This window comes from Manacus candei, unplaced genomic scaffold (assembly GCF_025592945.1).
Source record: "Manacus candei isolate 608988 ecotype Guabito, Panama unplaced genomic scaffold, ASM2559294v1 h1tg000094l, whole genome shotgun sequence".
Classification (NCBI taxonomy): domain Eukaryota; kingdom Metazoa; phylum Chordata; class Aves; order Passeriformes; family Pipridae; genus Manacus; species Manacus candei.
In genome coordinates, this window is record NW_026138142.1 from 3,215,901 (window position 1) to 3,230,705 (window position 14,805).

General features: G+C 47.2%; 1 protein-coding gene across 2 annotated transcripts in view; it reads left to right on the plus strand.

Moving 5' to 3' along the window:
• Positions 1-14,232, plus strand: part of PLCD1 (phospholipase C delta 1) — a 51,947-nt gene extending 37,715 nt beyond the window's left edge. For both annotated transcript variants that reach the window (XM_051768350.1, XM_051768349.1), the window contains exons 9-15: positions 5,557-5,718; positions 7,168-7,324; positions 7,649-7,765; positions 9,520-9,698; positions 10,241-10,373; positions 12,698-12,847; positions 13,164-14,232. In XM_051768350.1, the coding sequence (XP_051624310.1) occupies positions 5,557-5,718; positions 7,168-7,324; positions 7,649-7,765; positions 9,520-9,698; positions 10,241-10,373; positions 12,698-12,847; positions 13,164-13,255 (990 nt within the window). In that variant the 3' untranslated portion in view covers positions 13,256-14,232. The remainder of the gene's footprint in view (positions 1-5,556; positions 5,719-7,167; positions 7,325-7,648; positions 7,766-9,519; positions 9,699-10,240; positions 10,374-12,697; positions 12,848-13,163) is intronic.
• The last annotated feature ends 573 nt before the right edge of the window (positions 14,233-14,805 follow it).

Consider the following 14,805-nt stretch of genomic DNA (forward strand, 5'->3'; position numbering starts at 1 on the left):
GTAGCCTAAAACTGTATCAAGCACTGAGAGTGGCCTGGGGTGGTGGGGATGGAGATGTCCATGAAGGACAAGGGAAAGCAGGAGGCTGCCTGCTTTCATTCCCATGATTCATTCCCATGAATCAGGGCAGCTGTCAAGCTGGGAGCTGAGCCCTGACCTTGCAAGGGGAAGGAGATACACAGCCCTCAACAGTGGGCCACCACTTTAAAATCATTAGCTGATAATTAGGGAGAAATGAAAATGAAATCTTAATATGGAAAAAAAAGTTTCCAAAACAGAAGCCAAATGAAATATTCATCTGCCCTTTGGTTTGTGTTTTCTTTCCTTGTTACTTTGTTTCTTTGTTTCCTTCTTTCCTTCCTCTTTTCCTCCTTTTCTCTCAAGCACCTTGCAGAAACAGGCAAAGTTTGTGTGGGTAGCTGCAGTTCCCTTTAAATTGCATTTCTTTGCTAAAGAAATCATTTGACAAAAGTTGGATGAGCTTGCCTACCCAGAGCTGGAAGGAGTTTGTGAGTGGGATAAGGCTGGCAGTCATCAGGGGAGAAAGGAGAGGAAAACCATACACCCAAAATATCTTCTATTTGTTCTCCGTCTTCCTTTATCTGTTTTCCTTTTCCAACTTTCCCCTTTTGTTTGGGAGTGTCATGCCTCATTTGATACAATGCCCAGCACAGAGGGAAGCTGATCTGGGCTGGTCCCTAAGCACCAGGGCAATAAATTAGGATGAATCATGATTTTTAATGCTGCTGCTTCAGCAGGACCTCAACTCTGGCACAGACAAGGTGACTCCATTGAGAGAAGTGACTGCCAGGTGAGGTACACCCAGCATGGAGACAGGTCTCTGCAAGCTGTTACTGACTTGGAAAAATAAGTATCTTCATTGTCTCCTCCTGACTTGCTGTTTATCCTGGTGCAGCCATCAGGAGAGCTGCTGATGGCTTTTCACAACTCTTGCCTTATGACCAGGGCAATGATATGATAAAAGAAAGGAGAAACACCTGGGAAAGAAAAGTGTGATTTGTGTGTGTAAGGGGACGACCCCAGCTTCCCAAAGATGTTTTTCCCATTCCTATGTTCATCCAACCTTCTGCTTTGATTGCCCAAACAGACACGTGGCCCCAGCTGGAACACAATGGCCCAGATCTACCTTAGTGAATGGATTTGGGCCAATATGCTCCATTGGAGGGATTGATCCGTTTAGTTTTAATTGGAGAAAAATTGCCAATGTATCAAGACCTGTCCTTTTCTCTCTGATACTTTTCCTCTGCCTTCTTGCTGTGTGAACTAGGAGAGTGCAAAGGGCTGAAATGCTGATTTTTTTTGGTGAAAAATACGTTGAAACTGAAACATTAAGGACAAAAACCTAAACCAATAAACCAGAAGCCTCTTGGCTTTTCCACTCCCTCATGAAAGTTGATGTGAGGAAGCCTGGGACAACATGGTACTTTTTATATCAGAAAAAGGGGGGGATCTGTCACTGGGAAGAGGGCTGAAAGGCTGTAAATACAAACAGTGGAAGGATTGCTGCCGGTTGTGTTAGCAGGGCAATGTCAGTAATTAAAGGGAGATTGACGCGGTTTGGATTTGTGCTAACGATTCATTCCACAGCCCGAGGCAGGAACCTGATTTATTAGGCTCCATTCAGGAACAGCGTTGGGCTACACAGCCTGTCTAAATATCTCCCTCAAGCTGCTGTCTTTAGGTCCCAATAGTAAATTAAAGGCTATAGGATGAAAGGCCAAAAGCCACATAAAAGCTCCAGGCAGTGCCAGGGTTGTAGGGAGGAGCTGATCCAGTCTGTGTTCCTTGTTGCCCTTCTGCCCCGTCCCTGATCTGCACAGGGCTCTGCCCGGCCCCTTCCCCTTATCCCTGCATCCCAGCTAGAAATGCTGCAAAGCCCCAGTCCTGGAACGAGACTAAAACAGCTCCCAGTGCTGCAGGCAGCTCCTCAGTGTATAAGGTGTGTCTCCTCATGAATGTGAATGTGTTATTCCTCATAGCTTCTCAGAAGTCTGGAGAGATGGGTATCCTCACCCTGAGAATGGGATGTAAGGTAGCAATGCTCAGACCCTGCATATTCATGTGTGTGTGAGCACTTTACTTAGGGCTCCTTTGAGAAACAGTTAATACAGTCAGAGGGAGCTGGAGGTGTGGTCCACCTCCTCGCAAGTGTTTGTCCAAATAGATGAGAAGAATCACACCCTGGGAGTGTTTGGTTCTCTCTGTTGACTCTGAAGGAGGTGTTGAAAGCCCAGAGAGTTTGATGAGGTGGATCACCTTACAAATCCTCCATTCCCACTGAGATGAAAACTGAACTCAGACCTTGCTCTGGCTTTCAGGTTGCTATTGGGGGGTAGGGAACTTTCAGGTGGGATAAACATGTGTATGCATATCTTTTAGAATTCTATGCTCATTACAGCTCTGCTGCTGCTGATAAAATCAGCAGTGCTTCCTTGGCTACCATGTGCCAATCCACAGACTCCCAAAAGGAAGCAATACCACATGTCAGAATCATTTCACTTGCAGAGCTGAGCTTGTTCAGCATGCAGTGAAAAGGTGGGAGAGCAGGGGAGCTCCACCTGTGGAGAAATAAGACAGTGCCATTTATAGGGACTGTGAAAAAGGGCAAGAGTTGCATTTATTCCAGCAACCACTCCACTGCACGTTCTCAGTGGAATCCAGTGTCCTTGTACCCTTTCCTTAGGTTGTACTCAACCTTGGGCTTGCCAGACACAGTTGGAATAGCTTTATGGTCTACTTGGAGAATATTTATTGAGTATTTCAGCTAATGCTTCCTCCTAAGACAAGGGATCTGCTCAACAGAGTTGAACTGATGAGCTGAGTGTCTTTTGCCTCAGGCTAGAAATACTTAATACTACATGGAGGGGAACCAAGAGAAATGAAGCAAAGGCATTGTGTGTTTGTGTCTGTGTGTATCAGCTTATTTAAAACCTTATTAAAGAAGATAAACTCAGATTTGGGACTTTGCTTCATAGCACCCATATTAATTGAAGGAAGACTGGCAGCTTCTGCAGGATGGATTCAGTGCAGTGCTACTGTAAAATAGCACCTTTTTCATGGAATGGGAATGAAAATGCTCTGTTTTGGGGTGAATCTCACCTCCTGTTGTGGACCAACAAGCAAATGCATCTCCTCTGAGTTAGGTGGCACATGGGCTGCTCTCCCCTGTAGGCACAGTGGAAATTACCTGCCTGGGGGGATACAATGGGGAGGAACCAGTGTCCCTGTGCCCATGGGGAGCATCTGCAGCATATCCAGGGTTTCCCAGAATAACCACAGGCTAGACAGGATAACAGCAGCCCTGGCACAGGGTGTGTTGAGGATGGTGGAGGCTGTGTTCCTGTGCCTTTGCTGTTGATGTTATTCAGCCTTGTAGGATGAGTCTGTACCAGAAATCACACCTCCCATTTGCTGTCCTGAATGGCATAAGCTTAAAAAGCTTAATTACCTACTGATAATTAAGAATCAAGATATCTGCCCTGAATTCCTTATCCTTGTTCTCTACTAGTTGTGAGATAAGGTGGTAATGTTTCTTATGGGTCAATAGAAAGCAGAGGCAAATAATATATATGAAGTATCAGGTTAGTATCTGCAGCCTGCAAAGGACAAGAGGGACTGCCCTCAGACCCTGCTTACTGTCCCCAGTGCAATCCTTCCAGAATTGTCCATTCCAAGTGTTGACTAGAGCCTAAAAACTGACACAGAACTGGATTTTGTTGTGGAAGAAGAGTGTAGAGCTGGATGTTGAGGTAGGAGGGTGAGAAGAGTCATGGGAGCAGCAGACTGAAGTGAGAGTCTGAAGATGAGCCGACTCATCTCCCAGCCATGGATGCAAAGAAGCAGGTCACAGCTCTGCCTGGAAGAGGGATGAGAGCTGGGAGGATTGTCTGGGGATGGGAAGGACAATACTGCCATGCTCTGACTGCTCCTTTGGACCTTTTATTCCAAATAACTGGTACATTCCTTCCATCTGCTTTTGAGTGTAGCTTTTGAGTGACAGGGAAAGTGCCCCAGTGTAAACAGAACATTTGTGGTAGCTGAATAAAAACGCTCTTGGCTGCTGCCTCAGATGCCAGTGTCAAATTTCTGCTCCAACCAAGCCTCATCCACGGCTTCACTGGGTGGTGAGGAATTGGGCTGGTCTCTGTAAAGATGTGATGCGATTTTCTTGCACCCACAAAGGGCGCAAAGGGGGGGAAATTGTGTCCTTTGAGAATGCCTGTGTTGCTTTATAAAAGGTCCTTGGTTTTCCAAAGTCCTGTCATTTGAGTGTGGTGATGTTTGTTGCTTTTGCTGTTGCGGAAAAGGCAAATACAGGGTGTTGTTGAGGAAAGGGGAATGTGCTACACAGACTGAGGGACCGTATTGGCTAATTCCAAGATTGAATTTTTCTGGAATAACTAGCACACTCCAAAGCCAGGAGTACCAAACACATCCAGGTGGCAGCAAATCTCCTGCTGACTTCTCTGGAAGCTGCAGGATCTCGTGGTGCTCCTGATTTTAAGGCATAACCTGCTCACTTAGAGATTGCCCTCAGACACCCTTCTCAGTACTTCTCCCTGCTGCCAGCATTGCTGCTGCCTCATTTGGGCTCAAATTCATCCCTCTCCAGGCTCCAGCCTTCTTCCCACAAGAGATACTTCAGTGGTGTGGTGGTCTGTGAGTGACTATGACCTGCTGGTGTGTTCATTCACCTGAGGGTTTTATGTGAACCTTGAAAGAGGCTGGAGAGAATCGATCAGCACAAGGGATGTGCTCCTTGGATTCACTCAGCAGCCAGCTGTGTTACACTGGCACATGCTACTGGTTGTGATCAGTGTTGTACCGTGGCAGCAGTCACAGGAGAAGCTGTTTGCAGAAGAGGAGGTGTCATTGGAAAGGGTCTGGGAACTCTTCCTTAGGCTGTCAGCATCCTAAGGCTTCACCTGCAAAATCCTTACCTATTAAAATTCCATGTCTGCTGTGCATGAAACACCTGTCCAGAACTTAATGGACTTCTCTCCCCATCAAAATATCTGCTGGAACAGAGGGCTGAACTGCTTCAGTCCCTCCTCGGATCTCATAAAGTTTCCTAGACTGTGCTTGTAAACATACATTGTGTTTATAACCATACATTGCTGACTGTGGGGTAGATTAAATAGCAGACCAAACAGAGGGGCAGAAACAGTGTCACAAAGAGCTCCCATGAGCCCTGACCTCCAAGCTTGACCCTGTTTGCTGAGCCACATTTAGTCTTGGAAAAAAAAGTATATTTTGATTGCCTTTAACTGCACAACTGTTTTAGTTGTCTAGTTGAGGGGATGGTCAGCTCTATTTCAGAGTGGGCATTCTGGGATATTCAGACTCATGGCTTGAGGTCTCAGAGGCTGGGCAGAGCCTGAGTGAAGAAACAGACTTATTTTTACCTGTATCTATGGATAATAACCACTGACTGATGCAGCTCTAAAAGGCCCTGGTTGCAGCTGAGGAGCTTCTTCAGGGTGGACTAGAACCTTTTCTACTCACCAGCTATTTTTTCCCCTTTTCCTTGTGCAGCAATTGAAAGGGAAGATCCTTGTGAAAGGCAAGAAGCTGAGCAGGCAGGAGGACCCCACAAATGGGAACAACAACCTGGAGGCTGAGGATGTCTCTGATGAAGATGAAGCAGCTGAAATTGAAGATGAATCTGTGAAGACTGAAGTACAGCAGAAGGGGAAGGTAAGTAAGAGAAGTAACAGTGCTGGAAAGGGTCAGATCTGGAGAGACAGAAAAGCTTTAAACCTTTGCCTATTGCAGAGGGCTCTGAAGTCCTTTATCAGGAAATCCCATCTTGTTAGCCTGTCCCATGACTCATGCTGGGAAGCCACTTTTTAGATGGATTTTGTACCGTGCCTAAAGAAATAAAAAAGGAAAAGCCATTGAAATATACTTCTAATATGTTCCCAGCTAAGACAGTTCTCAGTGTGGTTTCAGCTGCTCAGCTGGGGATTTGTACGTGTGAATTGTTGAAATTGCTGGAGCTGAGGATCCTGGTGCTTGCTCAGCTTAATGATCTCTGTCCCAGGCACAAACAGAGATTGCAGAGCCAGCCAAGCAGGAAGGTTGGCTTCTTCCTCTAAAATGAGGCCGGAGGACCCTGCAGCTGGTACAGACCATGTAGCATTTATGGAGGCAGTGGAAGGGCACATGTTCAATCTGTCTGCCTGATTTCCAGAAATCTGTTTGTTATGGGACCGTCGTGACTTCGTTTGGTGCCTTTCTAGTCACATTTTGGGATGTACCTGCACCCTCATGGTCTGTGTGTTTCTGACCTGGGGGAGGGAGGGAGAGAAGAGCTATGGATTTGTGGGGAAGGGGTGGCCAGTTCCTACAGCAATTTGCACGGCTATTTCTGGGGAGAAAATGCTGACCTTTACACCAGTGTTTTGCTCCCTCGTGTGAGGATATTCAGTTTCCAGACTGCAGGTCCTTGTGAAGGCCATATCCCTTGGGGAGCAGGCTCAGAGGTGACACAGATATGTTCAGTCTCCACTGATGACAAAGCTGCCTCTGGGTCTGGTCTGGTCTGTGCTTCCCCTGGCTGATTTGCTCACTCTTCAAGGGTCTTACTTCTTTCTCTGAACTGTGTAAAGTAATGTGCATGATTTTGAAGTCTGTCCCTTTCTTTTCTTGCCTCTGATGGGAGCTGGTGGCTCTCACTTCATCCTTACACTAATGAAGGTGGCTGTGGAGTAGGAGGCATCAAAGCACTGTGAGAACTTTCTAGTTTGAGGGGGAAAAAAAAAAGCCCAAGCTCTGTGGAGGCCAAAACATCCTTCTCTTCCCTTTATTCCTGGGTTTGCATTCCTGGGTTTGCTGTCCTGGGACCAGGACAGTGCAGAAAAGTCATTGCTAGGGCTCTGTTACAAAGTTTAGCACCTGGAGACAGGCATTGGTGCTGAAATACAAGTGATCATGCAGAGAGCAGCAGGGAGGGTATCACACCAACAAAGGGAGAATCCTTTTCCACCCCCTCTCTCCATAGGGACACCACTGAGTGTTGGAAGTGTGCATCCTTTCCCTGTGAAGACGGTGGAGAAGGGAAGCCCCAGGGGTCCTAGAGAAAACACAACTATTACTTTTGGCTGCAGAAACTCCCTGCAAACCTCTTGCTCTCCTGTTTTTCAGAGTGATACTTTGAAGCTGGCCAAGGAGCTGTCAGACACAGTTGTCTACTGCAAGAGTGTCCATTTTGAAGGCTTTGATGACCCCAGCCATCCTCGGGCTTTCTACGAGATGTCGTCATTCTCAGAGAGCAAAGCTCTGAAACTGGCCCAGGAGTCTGGTATGTGTGTTCTGCCCTGACAAAAGGCCATCCTCTGTCCCAGTCCCCCAGAAAGGGACAGCTAGTGGTGGTTAAGCATGAGGAAATGGTGTTCTGCAAGACATGGGTTATGATCTCTTTGGTAATGCATGTCACTGAGAAACAGAGGGAAAAACTTACTATCATGGAGGCTGTTACCAAGAAAGGCATTTATACAGGTAGTTCCCATTCAGCCAGACTTGCTAGGCAGAGGAGGAGGATACACAGCAGCATCAAGAAGAGATAAAAGTAGCCCCTATCACTGAAAGGTCCGTTTTCTTCTTTTTTTTTTTTTTTTTTCTATAGGAACCAGTTTTATTCATCACAACATCAGGCACCTGAGCCGGATCTACCCTGCAGGCTGGAGGACAGACTCTTCCAACTACAACCCCGTGGACTTGTGGAATGTTGGCTGCCAGATTGGTGGGTGCAGCTGGGAGGTTGGAGAGGGTCAGGCTGGCTAAGTCACAGATGAACTGTCTGTGGAGGGGCTTCAGTTGAGGTGGATGTGCAATCTCAAGCCTTTTGCAGCCAATGCTCAGTGACTTTCCACAGACATTTTCTGGCTCACCACAAGTCCATTAGGAGAGTCTTTCCTGCACATTAGTGTGCATGTTCCTGCAATTTCACTGTTAGTGGAGTTGCTGCCATTTCACAAAGGAAGAGGGAGCCAGGAGTGAAGAGTCTCTTGCTGGAAGATGTGCTGAAAATCTCTGGCAGAGCTCAGCTCTCTTGAGCCCTTCAGCAAGGCTGTAACCATAAGGGCCAAGCCATGTCCTGAGCTGTTCCCTGTAGGCAGAGCAGCTCATCATAAATACTCCCAGGGGGTTGAGGCCTCTGACAGTGTGTTTGTAACTTAGATGAAAATAAAAGACCCCGTGCCTGTCAAGTGAATTCTGTTGTAGCTCTCACCCAGGAAACCCGGTGCAGTGGTAAATGGGCAGGCTGGTGATGGCATGCTTGGCTCTCTTGGATGTTGGAGGTGTCCCAGTTGCGGCCCATCCAGACAAGAGAAGCTGCAGGTGTAGGGCACCCTGGCCTCCAGCTGTGTAGACCCACATGGGCTGGATGTGCCTGGCAGCATTTGAACTTGATGGGTCCTGCAGGCCCCATGGAGGCACAGTGTCACCCATTGGCCTGTCTGACCTTCAGGAGAGTCTTTGGGAGGCAGCATCAGTTCCCTTGGGGTACAGTAAGGCGAGACCTGCATGCCTTATCTGACCTGAATGCAGTATTTGGGCACTCTAAATTAGATTTTTCAGAAGACCTGAGTACTTGCACTCCCAGTGAAACCAATACACTGCAGTTACCAAAGTCTTGCTGCAGGTGGAAAAATAAGGGAGTGCCTTAAAATGCTTTTGGCCTTCATGTATGACAGGGTATGAAGGACCCAGCACCAGGATAAATTGCTGTGTCTTAAGAGATGTCTTAGATGTTGCTAAAGAAGTTAAAATCATCCTTGAGAAATCAACAGAGCACTGAGGAGCTGCTGGGGTCTGTGTGGTGTTAGCGAGACTGTTCACAGAGACTGTTCCAAATTTGACATCAGTGCTTTTAAAAAAGATATCGACAAATTGGGAAGAATACAAGAAATCTGCCTGGTGTTAGGACACCAGTGAGGCTTGATCTATTTTGGGTAGGAGACAATAAAGAGGTGATTTAATTGTGGCTGCTGTACTCCTACCTGAGGAGTTCAGAGTGTGAGGAGCTCTCTGGTCTAACCAACAGAGGCATCAATGCCCCTCGGGATGGCAAATGAAAATAGGCAGATCTGGGCTGGAAAGGAGGTTTTATAATGAGGCTGAGTAGCCAGAGAAATGATCTGAGAAGGATTTTCTGGCTTCACTGCAGGAGAGAACTCCTTCAGCATAGAAATGAGGAGGTTAATCTAAAAGATGCAGTTGCTCAACTAGATGGCATAAATTCCATGCAGGACACTTTTTGATCCTGCAGAAAGCAGAATGGCTGTAATGGCTCCTCTCCTCTCTGTCATCTCTGAATGCAAGAAATCCTCAGGGGCAGCAGGCTGTGAGGGTGAAAGTTTATCCCTGCTCTTTGAAGCGTGGAAAATCCAATGTTTATGTCCATGAAGTGCAACTTCATGTGAACAGAATTGGTATAAAAAGTTTCCCATTGATTTGTCTGAGAGTCGCTGAATTTATTTATTTATGTTGCAGTTGCCCTGAATTTCCAGACAGCAGGCACAGAAATGGATGTCTACCAGGGTCGGTTCCAGGACAATGGGTTTTCTGGGTATGTCTTAAAGCCGGAATTCCTCCGGGATGAGCAAACCAAATTCAATCCAAAATCCATCACAGAAGGAACATGGGGGACAAAGAAGAAGCTCCTGCTTAAAGTAAGAATAGAAGTCGGGAATCGTCTCAGTAGCATCCACCTTCGGGGGGGGCGTGTAGGTTGTACCTTCTCCTTCTTCTGGTCCCACCTGGGCAATGTTGTCGTAACCCTACTGATTTCCCACCTCTGGGGTCTCTCATGGACTTTGATCCTCCAGGGGCCCACTCACGTGTTTAGTGCTGGGCAGTAGAAGAGGTTAATGACAATATTCACTGTCGTTACAGAGACGTACAGGCAGACGTGCAATCAACAGTCACCTCTGCTGTTCCCAAGTGTCACCTGGTCACTGTGGGGACAGTTAGAAAAGTTGCCTGTCCCCCAGCCAGCTGGCTGGGCTGGAGCAGTGTTCCTTAGGTGCTTTGGCTCATGACAGCTTCCTCTGAAGGATGTCACAGCACCGGCTCTGAAAAAGCAGCACTGGCTCTGAAAGAGCAGCACCAGCTTGTCACAGCAGATCCTGTGCTCCCGGAGAAGGAGAGGGAATTTTCCAGGGAGCCCCCTCTCCTGATGAGTTCCTAACCTCTTTCTCTGTTTCCTCCTCAGATCATCTCTGGTCAGCAGCTGCCCAAGGTGAACAAAAGCAAAAACTCCATTGTTGATCCCAAGGTGACGATAGAGATCCATGGTGTCCAACAGGATAACAACAAGAAACAGACCAAAGTCATTGAAAACAATGGTAAGGGGTTTTCTTCCGAGCTGTGCTCCCATGGGATAGTAACTCTTCCATGTCATGTAGCAGAGTGTTCCTTGCCAAGGCTGCTGCCCTGTGACCAGCCCTGCCCAGGTTGCATGCAAGCCAGCCCACACTAAGCAGATACATGAGGTGCTGTTGGACTTTGAGAGGTTCTTCCCTCTCTTCTCTCTCTAAGACGTTTGGAGACAGAAATTCCCTGTAAAACGACATCAGCCATATTGAGTTGTTTGAGGCTGGCTGCCAGGTTTGCAGAGCTAGAGCTTTGGAAGTGCTCTTTACCTCCACAGAGTTGGGTTTGACCTGGGCTGTGGGGGGTCCCACCACGATATTCCCTGTGGGGAATATCTTGTGGGGCTGATTTTATCCTGAAAGTGTCACAACGTCATGAAAGATCGAGGTTGCATGGGACTTTGGGTGTGTCTGTTCCAGCCCCTGCCTAAAGCAGGACCATACTCAAAGTTTACTCAAGTTTCTCAGGATATTGCCTGGATGAATTTTGAATATCTCAAAAGATGGAGGACCATTTCAAGTGTGGCTGTGACTTCCCTCTGTGCAGGGAGGGTCTGAACATTATGGCCTCCTGCACAAACACATACACACACACATTCTGATTTTCTGCCTGGAGTAAGAGCCAAATGCTAGAAAGCTGATGCAGATTTTCCTCCCTGCTAACAATGTTTCCCTTTTCCTCTTTCCTGTTTGAGTAAATCTGGCCTGGCTCCTAAAGCTCACGGCCATTTCCGTCACCTACAATAATTCTTATAGCCTGTCAAGTGAAAGTTGTGTAGGGAACATTTCAGAACTGCCAGGCCTTTTCCTCAAGGCTGCTCAGCATTCCCAGTCCTGTGGCCAGCCCTTGGCTGGCTGGAGCAATACTGGAATGATGGTGGAGTGATACTGGAGGGAGTGTTGCCCAGTGGAAAGTGAGTCAAACAATGAAAACATCCATGTTGGAAAGAGGCAGCTGCAGAGAGGGGTTTGCATTTCATGGGCTGAGGTTTCAGATGTGTGATCACACTTCAACGGCTCACCTGGTTTGATGTTTACAGCTGGACTCGATGGTCTTAAAGGTCTTTTCCAACCTGAATGATTCTATTATTCTGTGTTGTTGGGACTGAAGCAGGGGCTGTGGGACAGATCGGGACACAGCATGATCAGGACGCAGATCATGGAGCTCAAGAGGCTGTAGGAACCTGCTGGCTCAGCATCTCTATCTTACTGTGGCTCTGAGATGGGTTGAGAATCCCCCACAGATTCCACAAGAGTGAAGCCTACTGTCTCAGGGCCAGTGACTCTCCCTCAGCTTTCATGATTTCTGCTCCCATGGAATGAGCAACACTTTGTTCAGCAACAGTTTTTTTTCCCCAAGGATGAAGAGTCTGGAGCAGATGTGTTTTGTGTGAACAGTCCAGTTGATTTAATCATAGAAGGGTCCAAATAAAGTACACCAATGCAGCACAGGTATTGTGCTATGGCACAGTCCCCAGGCCCCTCTCAGCACCCCTCCAGGGCCAGCTGAAGGATCCCTGTCTCCTACTGAATCCCCCACAAACCCTTCATGACCAGCAGGGACGTTTTGCTGTCCTTGGTCTCTGCTCTGCACAGGCTCTGCCGATGGCAGCAGGTTTTCCAACAGAATGTCCTCTCCTCCTGTTTGCTTCTGGGGAGTGGTTTGTTGGAACTGCACCTCCTGTGACCTGGAGAGAGAGCACTGAGCTTGCTCTCCACCTCTTATCTGATGTGATGGTCTTGGTTTTGTTTGCTTTGAGTCTGGACCACATGATCCTTATCAAACTTGATGATGGTTTCTGTAATCAGACACTCCTCTTTAACCTTTCTTGCAGACAGGGGAAATGAGGCACAGATGGTGGTTAGATGGGTGTATCTCAAGAAGCTGGAGAGGCTTAAGGCCTCAGGAGTCTGTCATAACACAAAGACAGAGCTCTCCTCTCTGCTCTCCCCTGGTTTAGGGCTGTAAAAATATGCAACTGGTCCAATGGCAAGCAAAGACATCCATGTACCAGATGGTATATGGAGCAGAGCTGAGTTCCCCTCCCTCCTGCTCCTCACTGCCTTCTGGGACAATGGTGCTGAGGTCTGCAGCGAGCAGCCTGAGCTGAAGGATTTATTAATACCAGGAAGCAAATGAGTATTGGAGCTGGGAACAAGGCTCTTGGCACCTCCTAAGCCCCCTGGCCTGGGTCAGATTAGGTTGGCTTTCAGGCAGAGTCTCCACTGATTTGCAACACCTCTGACCACCATCCTTACCTGCCAACATCTCTGATATCCTTGTCTGTGTTGTCCAGGCTTTAACCCGAAATGGGACGAGGAGTTTACATTTGACATAGAGATCCCTGCACTCGCCCTGGTCCGGTTTGTGGTGGAAGACTTTGACATGTCGACCAAGAACGACTTCATCGGGCAGTACACCCTTCCCTTCACGAGCCTGAAGCAAGGTAAGGCCCTGCTCCCTGTTCCTCACAACCACTGAACCCTTTGGGAAGTTCCAGTGTCCTGAGTATTCCATATTCATCATACCTCAGGTCAGAACAGATTGTTTGGGCAGCTGATAACACTGTCTCTAGGGAAGGGCCCCCCTTGTCCCCAGTGGCTTTGGGCATATCAAAGCCTCTTGGATCTGCCTGTTCTGTGGGATACAGGGAGCAAAACACTCTGAGAAAGGGAGATGTTTTTGCAGGGTCTTGGCAAATGTCAGCAAATGTTTTTCCAGCTGGACAAAAGGCCACTTTCCATCTGTGCCTCTGCTTCCAGGTTATCGCCACATCCATCTTCTAACCAAGAACGGAGACCCGTACTCCTCCTCCACCCTCTTTGTGTACATCAATATCCAGGACTGTGATTAGCAGCTCGGCTCCTTCAGGGCACAGTGAACCTCGTTACAGACCTGGAAGGAATTAATTGTGTGAACTCTGCCAATGTCAGGGTCCTGCCAATCCCCAGCACCTTCCCTGGAGCAGCACACGGTGCTCCGTAGGACCCCGATGTGAAACAACCATCGACCTTCTCCCTTCTGCGTGCTGGAAACATCCCACTGCTGCTGTTGAGATGAATCCTTTTGTACCTGTTCGACCAACCCAGCCGTGTTTTTAGTTCACTTTATTTAGATTTTTTTAATGTTGCTTTTAGCGAGAGGATAGAGACTCCTTTTTAGTGAAGTACAGCTCTTGGGTTGGGTTCAGACAGACATCTGGACAAAACACCCAACATCTGTGCCAGAAGAAAAGTCCATCCTTGGCACTGCAATCAGTGGCCAGGTGCCAGGTGACTTCTTGCAGCTGCAGGTGTCAGCCATCTTTCACCATATGAAGTCTTAAATGGGGACACGATTCCCCCCTTCCCTGTTACAGATTAAAAAAGAAAGCTGCACTACAAAGGCCCGTGTTATGTAACTCGGCTTTCCTTTTGTGTTGTAATGAAAAATACATGAACACTACCCTGCCTGTGTGCCTGGCTCCCAGCCAGGCTGCTTTGCATTCAAAGCCTGGCTCTCACCCTGTGAAGGAGAAAGGAGCTGCTGAGTGGCAGATTTCCCTCTAACCCAAAGTGAAACCCCACTCAAAAGGGACCTCAGAGAACACCTTTACCGGTGACACGTAGAAACACACTCGACTGACAGTAGGGATTTTTTTTTTTTAATGTAATAAAACTGTGTGTTTTTATAGAAAAATGTCATTTTTTAAACACAGAGGAAGTGGCAGTGGATGTTGTAAATGTTAGCCAGTCCCAGTTGCACTGTAGAGGTAACCCAGCACAAACACACAGGAGTGTTTTGAACAGCAACTCAGTATTTATGGCGAGTGATTTTTTTTTATTTCTTCCAGTAGAACTACAGAGTTAAGGGAATATTGTTGAAATAAAATAATATATATTTTGAAATGCCAGCTATGTTACTAACAATGCGTTAGACTATTAAAAATTTAAAAAAAATTCTGGAAGAGTCCAGTTAGTTGTCACTATTTGCCTCTTTGTCCTACTTGAATGCAGCACACATGAATTTGGAGATAGATCTGCTTAATTTCTTAAGTTATCAGGCTTTCTGGGGTTTTCAGTCCCTGGTGGTGGAGAGGACGGGCTGATACCAAAAATGTTAATGTCTTTTTAAACCTGCTCCAGTCAACTTATTTTTTGAGTCCAAAATAGCCTGGATTTAGTGATCCTTGGGCCTGCTGTGAAGCTGGGTTTCTTTTACTCCTCTGTGGAGTTTGTTATGCTTCAGTAATCATTGCTGGACACATTGATTTTTCCTCTTCACTACAATATTGTGAGATGTTGTAAACTGTTGCCAAATTAAATGTGAATTATATCCACACCTCAAAGGCTCGTATTGCGTTAACAGCCAGTGGGTGGGAGAGTCCAGGAGTGGAGAGGCCAGAGAGGCAGACCAGAATGTTCT